General features: G+C 37.1%; 1 protein-coding gene across 3 annotated transcripts in view; it reads right to left on the reverse strand.

The window, feature by feature from the left end:
• The window catches only part of EYA1 (EYA transcriptional coactivator and phosphatase 1), a 92334-nt gene that overhangs the window by 36166 nt on the left and 39492 nt on the right, over window positions 1-16676 (reverse strand). For all 3 annotated transcript variants that reach the window (XM_075494802.1, XM_075494801.1, XM_075494803.1), the window contains 3 exons: window positions 9440-9582; window positions 8207-8290; window positions 2029-2118 (listed from right to left, as the gene is read on the reverse strand). In XM_075494802.1, coding sequence (XP_075350917.1) covers window positions 2029-2118; window positions 8207-8290; window positions 9440-9582 — 317 coding nt within the window. The remainder of the gene's footprint in view (window positions 1-2028; window positions 2119-8206; window positions 8291-9439; window positions 9583-16676) is intronic.

Genomic DNA, 16676 nt, shown 5'->3' on the forward strand with positions numbered 1-16676 from the left:
GCTCTCATGCCCCCTCCCTGGGTACTTCTCTGAAGACTTCTCTATGGCAGTCCACAAGCACAAAGCCGCCCTGCTGCACCACTGAACATGCTCTTCTCTCTCTTGGACAGACCGTGGTCTTTCAGATGAGAAGCTCATGTTCCTCAGAAATAAGGACCTAGAGCTAATGTACCCAACTGCTCACCCCTAAGTGCCTCTGTATGAAGAAGACAGACTAGGGTATAGACACAGACTATTACACTGGAGTTTGGAGACGCAAGATAAACTGGCTTGTTATGGGGCAAATGCAAAGAACCAAGCTCATCTAGCGAGCTCCTCTGCTTCTGTGAACCACCTGCATCAGTATTTTTTTATACACAGCTTCGAAGTTCTTCAGCGAATAAACTGCTATGCTCTACTGTTAGGGCTGTAACGTGCCGATTAGCAGAAGATAATCTACCATCCCTAAGATGCAGTTGATCAACTTCCATTAAAGTCAGTGATGCTGACAATCATGTATGAAGAAGTAGCTACACATCTACTAAGTATCTGGCTATGCACAGCAAATGAAAGCACACTGAACTTTATTGAATATGCTGGTAAGATGCAGTAGTACTTTCTCTTTCTGCTCTGGATAAAATGAAATATAACCAGAAGTCAGAAACAGATTTGGAAAATGACTAGCATCGTTATACTTTTCTACAAATCTGAAAAATCAGTCCTATACATGCAACTCACTAATGGGGTTTCTTATATCCAAAACAATCATATCTTTACATATAGCTACCTTAATGAAAGAGAACACTACTTTAAAATTTAAAGAAATCATCTATTTTATTGTAAGTATAAAAAATAAATACTCCACTAAGGAATGGAAGAAAAAATAAAGCACATTTAAATAATTTCATTACATTCTAAGATGCCAAATCATCTGTGAGTGGTTTCTTTTTAGATGAAAAGAAATCAAAATATAGGACAGATGTTGGACAAACCACATTTGAGGTCTATCACACACTGGCATTTTTCAAATGATTTTGGCTCATCTATTAAATAAGGTGTATTTTGCTTGATTTTAAAAAGGGAAACATCAGGAAATATTTAAAGGCCAATTGCTGCCAATTAACTTTGATCAGCAAAAGTTGCATTTGAATCTTTTAGATTCTTTTGCCTGTCTGGAATAACACACTATTCTAAAATCTAGCAAAACAACAACTTGATGATTAATGTGTGTTGGCAGCCCCACCACAAGCTTGCTTAACAGTTGGATTTTAAATAAACAGCTGTCTTCATTACGATGGGAAAGAAATCTGACTGTTTTCATGTTTTCGTGTTATTAAAATATGATCAGAAATTACTTCTTTTCCCTTTTAAGATGAAACAGCCAGGCATTATGGTGACAGTCTCTTTCAGCAGTTCGGATAGTTTTAGAACAATCTCACAAGCGTCGCCAAACCATAGCCTACGTAGGCTGAAAAAGCCCTTGGCACGCCGACACCAGCTCCTCACCGCACACCACGGGGGAGCGGCCGAGCAACCCTAGCGCGTAACAAATCGTACCTGCTGCCGGGCAAGGGGAGGACCCCCAGGAACAGGCCACTGCGACGGACAGCGTACACAACATGAATGATTTCCCTGGGGTTTAAGGTAATACTTGCCCACAGTGGGATGTAAGTGAGAAATCTGTACCCAGCCATTAACTGTTTATAGAAGCTGAAGTTTAATATTTAATGGCCTGTGCAGGCTGTTGAATTCTACTGTTTATAGACGCTTTTGGTGTATCCACTTCTAAAACTTGTCTACTGGGGTCATAAATACTAAGACCTGTGAGGACAAAACCCTACCATTTAAACTATTGTAACCTTTGAATGCCAGTGCAGACATTTAGTGTAGATATTATTATATATCCTAATGACTAAATTATACAGATATTTGCTAACATTTCCGTATTAAAACTGTGAAACCAAAAATAATTGTCAAACCATCTAATAACGCGTAAAAAGAGACAAATATTAAATCACCTCTATGTGTTTTCAAAGAATAAACACTTACTTCTAAATCGTTAAAGAACAGATGCGTGTCCGCCAAATTGAAAATCATCTCTTCCATTCGGAGTCCAAGAGACACAGAGGTGGGTGGATCCTTAAAGAAGAAATTAAGCGAGTACACTATCAATACCATGCCTAACATACACACCAGAATACAAACTGGAGGAATTGCTTTTCAAGAGAGATTATTTGATGTATTAAATGCAACAACCACTTCTTCAGTTTAACTTCAGCAACTCTCTAATCCTGTACTATAACACTTAGCAGCAACACACAAAGATATGACTTTAACTCGACTGATACCGTGATTCTGCAGCGGGACCTCTGTGGTCACCCTCGTGCATCCCCGGCATGGGCTCTCTGCCCTCCGTGCAGAAAGGGCAAATCCATTTCACCTAAAACTTCTCCAGATTTTACAACTGTTTACAAGTTTTATGATCAACCGGGGGCACGATAATGCTATTGTTACTCAAAATAAACTCTCACTGGTCACAAGTGAAAGGATTCAGTCCTGAGAATACCTAGTGACTTTAAAGCAAATCACCGTTCATGTTTTATTTGCAAATGGCAATTATATTTAAAACCACTCCTTGATTCTCCACAAAACAATGCTTTAATTATGCTTTCAGTTTGGCCCACCCATGCAGAGTGAACAAATCTATTGTTTGTTATTAATACATAACACACTTTAACTTCTCTACAGAAATTACCATAACAACTTATTCCTTACTGAGCTAATAAACTCAAAAAGCATGTTCAGCATTGTGGTTACCAAATGCATTACAGATGTTTGTCTTGTTTTGATTTTTTTTTGTGTTTTATATATTTTCAATCTGAAAAATCAAAAAGAAAGCCTAATATACACATTTGATATAGAGTTTCTCATTTATAATGCCAAGTATATCCAAGTGCACAGAAGCATGAGTTTGAAAGAACATGTTATATTATCTCATGACACCCTCCATTAACACTGTTAGTTTGTTAGGAATTATATTTTAAATAGAACTGCAGAAGTGACAACCCATATTTTACTTCAAATAAGTTAATATTCTAAACCTGATGACAACTCAAAAACCAAGAGATGCAGTCCCTAGTTTCTTTTTCCACCTCTCAATCAAATTAATAGGTGTTTCAACATGATCTCTGAACTTTCAAACATTTTTCTATAACTACTGGTTAAAAGGCAAAATGTGTCAGTAGCAGAGTTGGACAAGAATGGTGATTCGGCAGCTTGTTTGTCTTCTGGAAATGCCAAAACCCTAAGTAAAACTAACCAGAAAAAGAATTTTGGAAAGAAGCATTCAAAAACAAAGCTACATAGAACAGACAAAACATCAGTTCTTGAACTCACATACATTAAGAGTAAATAAGTTTTCTCGTATTAAAAAAATAGATCTTATAAATGGGAAAGAAAAATTGCATCATGCTATTTTAATGAACTTTGCCCTTAAAAATAAGCCTTCTATTTAAACTGGCATGGCCAAAAAAAGACTATTTGGCTTCTTAATTCAAATGGAAAGACTTTAAAATATGAACAAAAGTATTTGGTCTCTCTGTTTTAATATTGCTCGATTTGTAGACCTACGTCTTCCTTTATTTTACTTTTGTAGGTATGTAAGGTGGAAAGCAGGTGATATTTTCTCTCCAGCTAGGCCTGAGGCTATTTTTCCCCCTGACATTCCTGCTTATCTTTGTGCCCAGTTACCACCCCACCATCCTTCATAGCTCATTAGCCTCTTTTTTTTAAACCAGACAAGGATTTCTGTTGTCCCTGAGCACTAACAGAAGTCGCCCCACAGAAGTCTGCTCCAGTTATTAAAAGGAGTTAGATGGATTAAGTGTCTAAGATGCAAATGAAGATCACTACCTACATCTTGATTATCAGCTGCTAATGTACCAGTGTAGAACTAATCCCATTCTGAGATTCCATCCATAAATAGGAACATCATTTTCAAAAGCAGAATAAATCGGCAGACAGAACATGATGTTGGTTATGAACCCATATGGTTAATCTTAAACAAATGGCTGTGAATATATATTTTAAGTTTCAATGTACGCGTGACTTAAATTAAACGTTTTTATTAAACTTTTTTATCACACTTCTGAGTCTGAAAAAATGGCTTTTTGTAAATCTTTCTGTGAACCATTTCACTCCAAGGTATTTTTAAACGACAGACAAAACAGAATGGGGATTTCTCTACAGTAATATTAAAATAATGCCATTTATTAGGTTAATTTAATTAGGAGAAAAACAAATAAGAAAATCATTGGCACCTACTGAAAATGTCAGATTAAATACCATAAAAGCTAAGAGAAGAAACAAAACAGGTTGCTTTTCAAAGCAACCTTAATTCCTTGATTAGACACAATCTTTTTCTACGGAAAATTCCACTTAGCATAAAAACTGTGTTAAGATGCAGCTCTGGATACCCACATATTTAACAGAAGCAAAAGCCTTATCTGCATTAGGGTTTTAAATATCTGTGTAGTCACAATCTTGCAACTGCTGTAGTAAAAAGCACAAGAGCCTTGGTTTAAGGCACTGCAGTAGCTTAAACTCTGATGTCAGACATTACAGTGGGGGCTGAAAACTTTAAAAAAAGACAAGGCTAGAATAAGGTTTTAAAAAAAATAATCCCATACCGAACCTTCTTTCGCAATTTTAAGCCACTAATTGCTAACTAATTATTGTGAGGTGTCACACAATGAGGAGGAAAGCTAACAATCTGTTCTTGTTGATTGGGATTTGCAGGTTCAGGTGGAGTGTGTTTTCAGGTATGGTCAAAATCAGGTACAAATCTCTGAGGGAGGTACAGTTTAGCTAAAGAAAAGAAATACCAATGTCAAACTGCTTAAGCAGGCCTCTTGTTTTGAATACTGGTATTGGAGCCAAAACATTGTCTGTATGTCATTTCTAAATTCTACCCACTTGATTTCTTTGTTTTGTGGAGAAACAAGAAGCTGAAAAACAGGAAAGTTCACTTTGGGTACAAGGCTTATTTTCCACTTAAGCCTACAGGTCACAAATGAAGGGTTAAGTGAAACCAGGCTTTGTTTTTCTCAATCTCTAAAATATATTAAACCACATTAAAATAGCTTATAATTTAAAGGAAAATTCCTTTAAAGCCTCTGAATATAAACGCTCTCATGGAGAATGGAAATGTACGTAAAGACCACAGTATTCTAGTGCCAATACTGAGACGTATTTCCACCTGCTCCAAGATACTAAAGAAGGTCTCCAACTTTTCCCAAATTCCAAAACTTAATCAGTTGACATCTGGCTCAAAACATAAGTTTTGAGGTGTCAGAAGCCCTAATGTCCATTAAAGTAACTGATAACTTGATATTTGATCAATAGATCTCTCTCTGTACATATTAAAAAAAAAAACTCCAAGAGCAAATGGAAATATTTTGTTTTGTTTCTTTTTCTTCTCTTCTGGAAGTAAAAATCATGTTCCTATGCTAGTTTCATGGAAGTGTATGAAATTCACAAAATGCAAATCACCCTTAAATAAAAATGTAGCAGTTTATACCATGACTGCACAAACTGAAAAACAAGATATTATTTTGTTCCAACAAAGCCAAAGGACAAAAGCAGGGAGAAAGCAGAGCACAACAGCAGCAAAAGGAGAGCAGGTGATAAAACCAGATGAGAAAGTAAGAATATACCGAAAAGGGTGGCACAAGCGAGAAGTTATGAGGAACGAGGTAGAGAATAAGGAAGAGAAAATCAATCCCTTCAGCAGCAGGGCTGCTCATCATTCATAGTCATTCACCATGAAACTCACTCGGGCATTATGAAAAGCACTGAATGCCAAGTTGCCAAATCCCCTACTATTTAATTAGTAGGATATTTTTGTTTGTTTGAAGATCCAGCTTTTGTATTTTAATGATTATGTGAGCAGCTTAGATTTAATTTTTTAAAAGGGCATTTCTAGCCCTCACTACAGTACAGAAACATATGAGAATGTGATGTTAGATCGCTCAAAAAGCAGAATACAGGTGAAAAGAATAAAAATTCCCCTCAACAATTTTTTTTTTTTTTTTCCAGATTGGCTTATGATCTGGATTTCTGATTTTAAAGGCCAGAAATCATTAGGAAACACTCTTTAAAAAAATGTGCACCTCCCATTGCTGCAAATAAACCCGACAACTCTCATATGACAGATACACGTTTTAGCATGTTTGCTTTGAACATTTGACACTGTCTTCCTCTAATGTCTGTGGAAATTGCTAACTGTTGTCTGAAGCTGTCAATAAGCCAAGAGAAATTGTGATATGAATGAAACTTTAAGAAAACAAAGCAAGAATGGCACACTTTCATGACTCCATCTGAGAGCCAAGGAAATGCACGTTACTACCCCTCACCAAAAAGGGGTACTTATCCACAGCATAAGCACTAATGCCGCATCCCTCTAAACATCAACAGTCGGTTGTCGTTTAGCAATGCAGAAGTATTCTGCCACATGCCATGCAACCAGAGCCAGCCGGGCAAAAGCTACATCTCAAGTAAACAGTGCCAAGAGTGATGGAGCTGCAATCAGGAGTCACCCACCTCCTTGCAGCATACGTACTTATATCTCTTCGCAGCTGAATACTAGCCACTTTCCTCAGCCTCAAGCATCCAGCAAGAAAGGTGTTTATGTTCAGGCCCCAATTAATGAAACCACTACAGGGAACTAATAACAAACGGAAAAAATATGCTTGCACAAGTACTTCTATGGCAGTTAGGCTCTTCCAGCCTTGCTCTGCTGCCCAAAAGCAAGTGGTGAGATTCTGTTGGCACCGAGTTTTTTTGTGAGCACTGGGATTTTTTCTCCTCATTCTGAGCTGAACTAAACTGTCACAGATTTGGTGATTTTGGGGTGCCATGCAAAAGCTGTTTTTGAAGGGAGTTTGTTGTATCTTCACAGAAGGCTGAGAAATGGAAAACAACTTTTTGTAAATGTTTAATACTCCATAATGCTACTGTCTATATGTATCCATACAATAACTGTCGAAACATTTGAAGTTCTAGTGTCTTTTTACTACCTAAATAGAACCTATTAACACATAGGAAACCAAGGCTGCTGCATTAATTTGCTTTTCTGATACATAATGAAAAAACCTAATTGTATTCCTCAAACAGGTAAGCTGCTATTACAGCAACCACTTCTGAAAATACACCACACCTGAACAAGCAAGAAAGTTTGCAAAGAAGTACTGCTTTAGATTTTTATAATGCAAAAAGCTATTAGGAGGAATTCAGAACCTGACCCAGGCACGGGCTGAATCAATAGTAGCTTTGCCCTTCACTCAACTGGGTGTAGGGTAAAACCTTTTAGTGATAAATATAAGCTTTACAAGAAGACAGAGTGATTACATGAAGTCAGACAAAACTATCTGGTTGTTCTTTATATGAAGAATTTTTTAAGGTTACCAAAAAATCACATTCTAGTTATACCTCACATGAGGTGAACATGAAATGGCACAACAGATTTTAGCACAAGCTGAAACATCAGCTTTCAAATACAATCCTGGAAAAACAAAGTTTGATCTCACAAGGGCATTCCATTCATAAACTGTTCTTATTCACCTAAGACCACATTTCTCTTCTGAGAATTACCGAGGAAACCCGCAGTCTGCAGACATATTCATCAGTTCAGTCATGATTTATAGACTGTGCATAATAGAAAGATTTGACTCATAAGGAGACTTTCAAAACCATCAGTCAATATGTAGATTAAAAAAAAGTTAACATAAAAAATTTTAGACTATTCTGCCTGTGTCCAAAAGTATTCTTCCTCTTGCCTTCTCAATACAGAGCACAGCCCACTGCTGATCGCTCCGAACTAAAATGTTATTTTAGCAATCACTCCTGGAAGTTCTTCACTCTCTGAGGGGAGCTAAACCTTTGCAGATTTTGATGAAATCAACAGGTTTCAGACACCCTGTACCTACAAACGAAACCTCAAGCGGTCAAAGTATTACTCCCAATGCTATTTAATTATTTACTGAATATAAGAGCTGAGTAAGTGCAAAGAATGGACATGTGAAACAGCTTTACTCCTTGATTTTTTATGTCTTGAAACACCAGTACCATTTTGCCTCTGGAAAATCAGCTAATGTTCTGGTCTTCATTGTGTATCAACCATAAACCAGCAAATATTACTGAAAATTTCCATCAGTTTCTTGACACTTACCCTTCCATATCTGTTGGCATAGGACCCTGTAAGCAAGGAATGGAAAATGATGATTGTCTCATCCAAATCCCAAATGAATACTCTCTGTAAAAAGAGAATCAAATCAATGTGTTCCTCTGTGAAGCTGATACTTGAAACGGAAAGTTAAAATTTGAATCAGTAAGTGCACAAATGAGAAAATTGTATTGAAATGGTTATATATTAAAACCATAGTTTCCTTGCCATTTATTTTCAGAACTAACAAGTTTTTTCCAGAATAGGGTAATACAATCTGTTAGCTTTTTACTACAATTGCTATTATATCAAATTATTCTATTAGAATAAAATTATAGTTATTGTCAAATACACACAGAAAATGAGATGTACGATGTATGATTTTAAAGCCAGATGTGAGATAGAAACTGAAATAAATGAAGAGAAGCCTCTGAAAATTAAATCTTCTGGGTTTGAATTCTGTATTTCTGCAAGTCTTACAAAACAAAGTTCATATAACTGCTCTTGAAAATGACCTCTAAAAACAAAATGTAGCAAACTGCTGCTAAGCACTTATATGCCCTTAATCTATGTTCATTTTTAATGGATTTTAGGCACCTGAAGAATGAAAATTATGAACTTAGATGTTGCATGTGTAAGAATTTATGGCATCAGTAAATAATTCTTTTGTTTACAGCCAATGGAAAATATGTGTTTTAAATTTGTCCTCTGACCACACACAAAATGATATTTTAATGAAAAATAAAGTGTTCAAATACAAGTATTTTAAATCCTGGTGCGATTGTATTTCCCACGATGACAAATGGGCTAAGCTTTTGGAAAGGAAAAGTAATGCAGTGTGGACGCTCATAGCTGTGGTGTGTCACTAGAGATGTGTTCTCAGCACAAAACATGGGCCACTGAGGGGAATGTGAACATAGCATGAGAGAACAAAAACCACTATTGTGCTAGAAGTGTCTCCTGTGCAAACGTAAACCTTTCTTTGACTTGGGAAAAGCTTGCTTTTTTTTTTTTTTAATCAAAAGGAGAAAGAAACGCCCAGTATTTTTCAGAGGAAGTAGGTGCTCTTCATGAAGAAATTTCTTTAAAAGAAAAATTCCATCTTCTACAAAAATACTGTTAGAAACAAAAGGGAGCTCCAATGCCACTTTATTTTTGGTGTGTAAATAATACTTCTCTCTGCAAAATAATGATAAAAATAGAGTCTGTAACAGGTCAAAGACATCTAATATAATGTACCTCTAGATCAGAGTCAGGTGGTGGTGAAGGATTATTGTTTCTTCTGCCACGTCCACGTGTTTTCCCATCTGAACTACGACGCAATCTATCTGAATCTGAATCTTTAATGGGTGTTGATGGACTGTGGATTGTACTGTATTCTGCTGTGGTGAAGAAATGACATTTTTACCTTTCAGTTTCAACTTCAAAATGTTCAGCTTACTTGCTTTTTACATGTGACACTAAAACCAGGATGTTCACTAAAGAGTCCTGACTAAAATAATTAAATCTACAATGATAAGTGGCAATACTGATACATAAATTAATTAAATTGAGTTCAAGTTATATGTAAAAACAGAGAGATAAATTATTTCAGTAAACAAATAAAAAAGGAGTAAATAAAAAAAAAAATCTTCATTCCTCCAAATCATAGAGAAGATAATATCACTTCATAGACAAGATTAAACTCTAAATGAACAATTTTAAGGGATATCAGCTTTTTTTATAAAGAACATTGATTTAATTCTAAGTTTTCAAATATGCTTTAAGATAACCATTATGGTGACTGGTAAGAAAAAAACATCCAGGTGTGGAAAAAAAAAAACATATAGAAATTGAAAACTTTTCCAAATTGCCTGGTTGCAGACACTTTACTTTTAGATCGCTACATTTGAGCCAGATGAATAGAGTCCTTTCAAAATATGGCATAAAATAGAGTCCTTATTTTCCTGGGGTAAGTTCAATTAACAAGTTTTAAATATGCATCAACTGTGAAGACGAAATTGATAGTATTTTTCAAAAGCCTACTCAACACTGAACTTTTCCAATTACTACTTCAGGACAGGAGACTATTCTTTATAAACAGTACTGTACACTAATTATTATGCTTCAGCAAAATTTATTTACAAAAATATTTACTATTGTTGAACAGGTAAAAAAACATGATGATGTACATATGTAAGAACAACAAAGTTTTCCTGAAAACATGCTAGGTGGAAGACGTTTTGCTATTCTTAACACCCGTAGACTCAGTAACAGTGAAGTGCTTGAACATTAACAAAGCAGACACCCAGCATAAATTATCCTTCCTAACTCATTTAACTAGTACCACACTCCTCAGAAATGCAACAACACATTTTTAAATATCTTTTCAAGACTTCCTTTCACAGTCTTAATTTCACAGAGAAAAGACTTTTATTTTGACTGTTATTATTACTTTTTTTTTCCCCTAAAAAAACCCTGTTTTTGTGAAGGCAGCTGGAACTTTCAGCATATGATATAGTTATCAATTTCACTTAGTTAACATTAACTTCTCTTTAGAGTTCAGTAGATGTGCGTATTTGTAGCATTATTAATTTACTTTTTAATCAGCCTAGACCATGGCATTCCAGTTTGAACAGACAGGTATATTTCTCACACAAGTGATTCTTTCTCCTAAAAAAACATCCTGTCGAGGTCAGAGGTTAGATTAAGGAGGAGACTCGGGACATCTGTGTAGCACCACATATTCACAATTACTCAAAATAATAATGGTTGCTTGGGCTGAATGAAAGGAAAAGGTCTTGAAGTTCTCATGTTCAGCCTCCAAACCTCCACTTAATGGAAATTAGTATATAATATATATTTCACATTATACTTTTACCTAAGTATCTCAGGCTACGTTAAACAAAGCAGAACAACAAGTTAAGATGTAACTCAAGGTAAAACAAAGAATCTCCAAAAAAGACTCAACCTATACCTAAAAGAGTGACTCTGTGCATGTGCCAAACAACAAAAATCATCCAGCCACGTCAGTCTACATAACTAAAGATGGAGGTTTAAATGTTGAAGATCATGTATATTCCAATAATATACATTTTTTCCTATGACAATGTTATAGGAATATTCAGAATCTTCAGAATATTTATTTAAACTAATACTTTGAATGCTGATTGCTCTTTCACCTACTGTACTAAAACGTAAGAAATCATAACTCAACTAATACAATTTTTCCCAACCTTTAAACACTTAAATGAGTTTATCTGCTATACATTATTTTTATTATTAAAATCCTTAATAAAAAAGAAAAAGAAAAGAAAGAAAACAATCCACAAAAGCTTTGAAATAAATTATAACCCAGTAAAATAAGCAGACCGGAATTTCTTCGACAGGTATATTGGCCAATGATGTTCTAAATATGTGCTCTAAAATTCAGATGTAATGAAAAATTGCATTTCCTATTGACTAATTGAAATTAGGCTTGCTCTTGGTCTCTGACAGTATTTTTAGGAGTTTGGCTTTAGATCCCAGTTTTTTAAATTCTTCTCAGAGATGCCATATGCCTAAAAATGTTAAGTATTAAGCTTGGGTTAGTAATAATAATGCTAAATAAAATAGGGAACAGATAGCAGGGAAAAAGTATAAACAAAACTTAATGACAAATAAAACCAAGTAAACCTACAAGAGCGAGCACACAGAGCAGAGCGTGGTGAGGGCGGGGAAGCACGTCTGTTTGTCAGAGCCATCCAGCTTTCCATTTTTGCAAACACCTTCATTTAAGTATACTGCATTCAAAATTTCAAACACAGGGCTGCAAATCTGGGTGGAGGCTCATTTCCATCTCCCCTTCTCAGCTGGAAGTCATCTGTCTGAACGGGCCAGACCCTCGCCTGACAGAAAGACTCCCAAGCCTACCTTGGGACCACAGGGTCGGCTGGGCACACCACAGCCCACCCTTCTGGGGCCCGCTGTACCGGCATCATTCCCAAGAGAGGTTTGTCTGTCTTGCTCTTACAGATCTCTCCAGGCAATCTACACTCTGCTCCTTTAACAGCCGTACCATTAGAAACAAAACATACAAGTTCAGTGTTCATTACAGCAATTTAAGTTCCATTTGTGAAAGTGGGGAAAAAATTCTTCCCTTCATGGTATTTGCATGCATTTGAAGACTGTTCTCAGATCCCCTTTGTTGTCAGGTTAACCCTTCCCTGACAATGCTCTTTTCTAGGCTTTCATTATTGCTCTCTGTTTTTTCTCCAAACCGGACACAGTAATCCAAAGCAAAGTTGAGCAAAGCTTTACTTCCCACGTCCCGCAGGCTACCCTCCCCTGGACACCACTTGGCAAGGGACAATTTGTATTTTCTGCAATATTTTCAATAAATGTTAGTTTCAGGATCCCTAGATCATATTCCAAGGAAGAGGCGGCACCTAACTGGTCGCTTCTCAAAGACCCGGCCAAATACTGCACGTGAACTTTGTAATACACAACATTGCTAATACCTGGAGCTTCTGAGTCTACTCAGGAGACCAGTGTGTTATGAACAGTGTGACAGACAGCAGTAACCAACGGGGGGAAACGTGACATAGTGTGTAAGAAACTTATTCCATGTATGTAAAGGGAAACCATAGCATGTACTCTTTGGATTAAGGCTGCTCGACAGGGCAGCCTCCATGTGCACGGCTGGGTTACCAGCTCACTGTCCAATGGTCGCTCTCAGGTCCTCATAAGGAAACCCAATTAAAGAATCCAGTATCCAGCTGAGCCCTGAGCCTTGACAAGCCCAAGCCCTGACAAATTCTGGAGCAAGAAAAACAACAGCGGCTGAGGGTACTCGGTGTGCCACTAATATTTGGAGTACTGAGAGCGGTCTGCAGGGAAAGGTAGAGCCTGGAAGGAGCTGCCAACATTCCCCATCCCACATTTGTGCAGTTCATCATTCCTGCCTAAATGTATACCTCACACCTGCTCCTATTCAGATCACATCTCCATTTTTTGAGTTCTCATCCTATCTCCAAAGAACTCGCAGCCCCTCTCAGCATGGTGTCATCTACATATTTAATAGGCAAACACATTCTGTTCCGTCATCTAAATGATTAATGAAAATGCTGGGCCTAAGGCAGACACTGAGGAATGCTGCTGTAGCCATCCTTCTATTTTAACAGCAAGCTCTCACTGACTTCTCTCTGGACATGGTTTCCTAAACAGCTTTATATCATTCGGCTGTAGTTTCTGCTAGACTGCTTTAGCTTAGTTTGCTTATAAGATTGTTAAGTGAAAAGATTTAACTGTCAGGGCAGCAAAAGCCTTGCTGAAGTGAAGCTATATAGCCACAAAACACGTTATTGTTGCACCCATTATTCTACATTCGTTGATAGAAGGAGGTTAATTTGTTCAACCTCAGCTAACTTCATAGTAACAGACATACTTTAATATTAGCCAAAGGAAATGATTATGTTTCTAAAGCACTGAATTTAATTTCATCCTGTTCCCAAGCATCACAAACACAGGGAAGTGTAGGAGAAAACCCAGCCCTCCACAAAATCATGAGCAGAAAAGGGGGTGAGGATCAGCTCTCCACTGCCTGTCCCAATACTAAAGCAAGATCACCAAAGGAAGCTGGCAGCAGCCAGGTTAAACACAAGAAGGAAGAGTTCAGATAAAAGAATCATAGAATCATAGAATAGTTTGGGTTGGAAGGGACCTTTAAAGGTCATCTAGTCCAACCCCCTGCAATGAGCAGGGACATCTTCAACTAGATCAGGTTGCTCAGAGCCCCGTCCAACCTGACCTTGAATGTTTCCAGGGATGGGGCATCTACCACCTCTCTGGGCAACCTGTTCCAGTGTTTCACCACCCTCATCATAAAAAATGTCTTCCTTATATCTAGTCTGAGGAAAAAACCCTAGGAGATTTGTAGCACCTTTTCTCAAAAAATGCCAGGCTCCCAAAAGATTACAATGGTTCAAGAGCAGCCTGGAGACATCCTCGGAAGAGAGGATTTCAGGGGTGCTATGGCCATGTCTGCGCTAGCAGGTTGGGTCTGTGGGACCAAACAAGTGGTGGCAATGACCCCAGGCTTCACTGCCTGTTTCTGGGAGATGGTTCAATTGTAGGTCCAGCCTGATCTGGTATCCTGAGCATCCTCAATAGGGGCTGGAGGAATTAGGACATGTCCTGGAGGACACCTTCCAGATTAGTTTTGTCTGGAAGGACTCCAGCTGGGTGCTCTAGGACTGCTCTGCTGAGCCAAAGCTCTTTGCTTCAAAACAGACTCCTGCTCCAAATTAAAATGCTAATGTAGGCACACCCTAAACATACAAACAACAGCAGCTTTGGAAATCCCCTGAGATGAAAATATCTGGAAGCTGGAAAAGTGCTTAGGGCAAGTCTTATACAAGCTTAGCCTGTCCTTGCTGCTCTGGGGGCGTCTGCTGATGGCCACTGCGGCAGGCAGGGTACGGGCCCGGTTGATCTGTCGGTCTGGACCACTAAAGCCATTTCTGTGTGTTGCCTACACCTTCACAAAATTATAAGAATATTGTAGTAACAGTTATTCTTCTGCATCGATTAAAAGACACATATAATTTTAGATTTCTCTGCTACAGCACCTCTCTGCACTCTGCCCCAGGCTGTCTGACATCAAACGTTACGGCTTGTTTCTGCTTCACACACTCAGAATTCCTTCTTCCAAACCTTGACTAAGTGTAATAGACCCAATCTTGACTTATCTAGTCAGTAAGAAAAACATTTTAAACCTAGATTCTATAAATATGTACCTCCTTTTCCAACCTACACATAGTTGTGAGGAATAAAATAGGTTTTCATTCTGTTTTCCCTAAAATATATGAACCACACTGTAGCAGACCTTCCCCTGTGCTACAAGGAACCATATTATTGCAACTTGACATAAAATATCATAAGCATATACTTCCCCGTCATACATCATCGTGGGCAGTTTTGATGGTTTTGTCACACAGGACAATTTTCCACCATCTCATAAATGAGAATACTTTGATTACTTATGAATAGATAATACAGCCACAAAGATACCATTTGCAACACTGTATTCTGTAATTCCTTTCTGTTTGTTACAGAAATCCCGCTAAGTAATTGCTGTATTTTCGTACTACAGCAAGAGTATCAAATGACAAATGGGGAAAACTAGCTGTCCCAGAAATCCCAAAATCAAGTCTATCTCTAGGTAAATCCGACTGGCAAAGTGTGTGGGCAGAACTCTTGCTGTTGACAAAGGCATTGCAAATTTCATCAGACTTTTCCCTACTACACTAAAAGGATATGCAAAAAGGAGTAAACGCACATTATCAAAGTAATTGTATCTCATGTCACAATGTAAATCACATGGATGAGATGGGTCTAGGATAGCTACTATAGTCAAATGTCTCTGCAAATAGGTACATACAAATATTCTCCATCTAGATTGTGCCCAGATGAATGGCTTCCCCCCAAATCTTATACTTAATTTCATACTTTATACTTAAGACCTTAAATCCTCAAGCCGGTGTTATTTCAACTCCTGTATACCAAAATAAAAGTATAAGATACAGGTACTTTGAATATGTGGGGCTCAGCTATGATTTTCTTACTTTTGCATAAATAAAGCTAAACACAAAATTTCACTATACAAACTTCTTGCTTTACTGCTTACATAAAACTGGATCAGGATCAAACAATGCAGCAGAATGACATAGGTATTTGAGGATTTTATTTTTACTTCTCTATTAAAAAAAATGACTACTACTATAGTAGTAAATAAGTAAAAGTACTAAATAAGTATTGCAAGAAACACAATAATGCCTGCTGACAGGATCACAGAAGGACGTCTTTAGTGCCGTTTTGAAAAAATGTCAGAATCTTCTCCCTCTGAAAAACAAATCTAATGTTTGTCTACTGAGGACTACTAGCCTACTATTATGAACTTGACAGAAACCCTCAATAATCTGTTAAAAATATTGGCAAAAAAGCCAATTTGTTTCAAGACCTAGGTGACTTTTTGATTTAGGATCAAGACCTAGGTGACTTTTTGATTTAGGATTGTATATTCAAAATAATTACAAAATATAATTGTGTATATTATGTAAACCAGTATACATTAGGTAAGTATGACAACAACTATATTAACAAGCCCTGCAGTGGTCCAGAATTTTCTCTCCAACTTTCAATGTTGAAGAAAAAAAGATGAAGCAATCCCATAATGGGCAGGTTACCTTTCTCAATTGTAGGCATTTCTTCCTTACTCATTATTTATGGTTTCAAACAATTTGAAATTATTGTTACTTTTAATCCTACTAAAAACAATGATGAACATCCTATTTATCTACTAAAAAATTTATTGAAAAGTGCATCAAGTTCTTAGCCTCAACATATCTTGTGACAGTGAGTCAGGCTATATGTTGTTGAATGCAATGCAAGAGAGTTAAAATTTGTACATCGTAAACATAAAAACAGAAGAACAACCATTATCAGAAAAGTAAAACCA

Source organism: Mycteria americana, chromosome 2, assembly GCF_035582795.1.
Source record: "Mycteria americana isolate JAX WOST 10 ecotype Jacksonville Zoo and Gardens chromosome 2, USCA_MyAme_1.0, whole genome shotgun sequence".
Taxonomy (NCBI): domain Eukaryota; kingdom Metazoa; phylum Chordata; class Aves; order Ciconiiformes; family Ciconiidae; genus Mycteria; species Mycteria americana.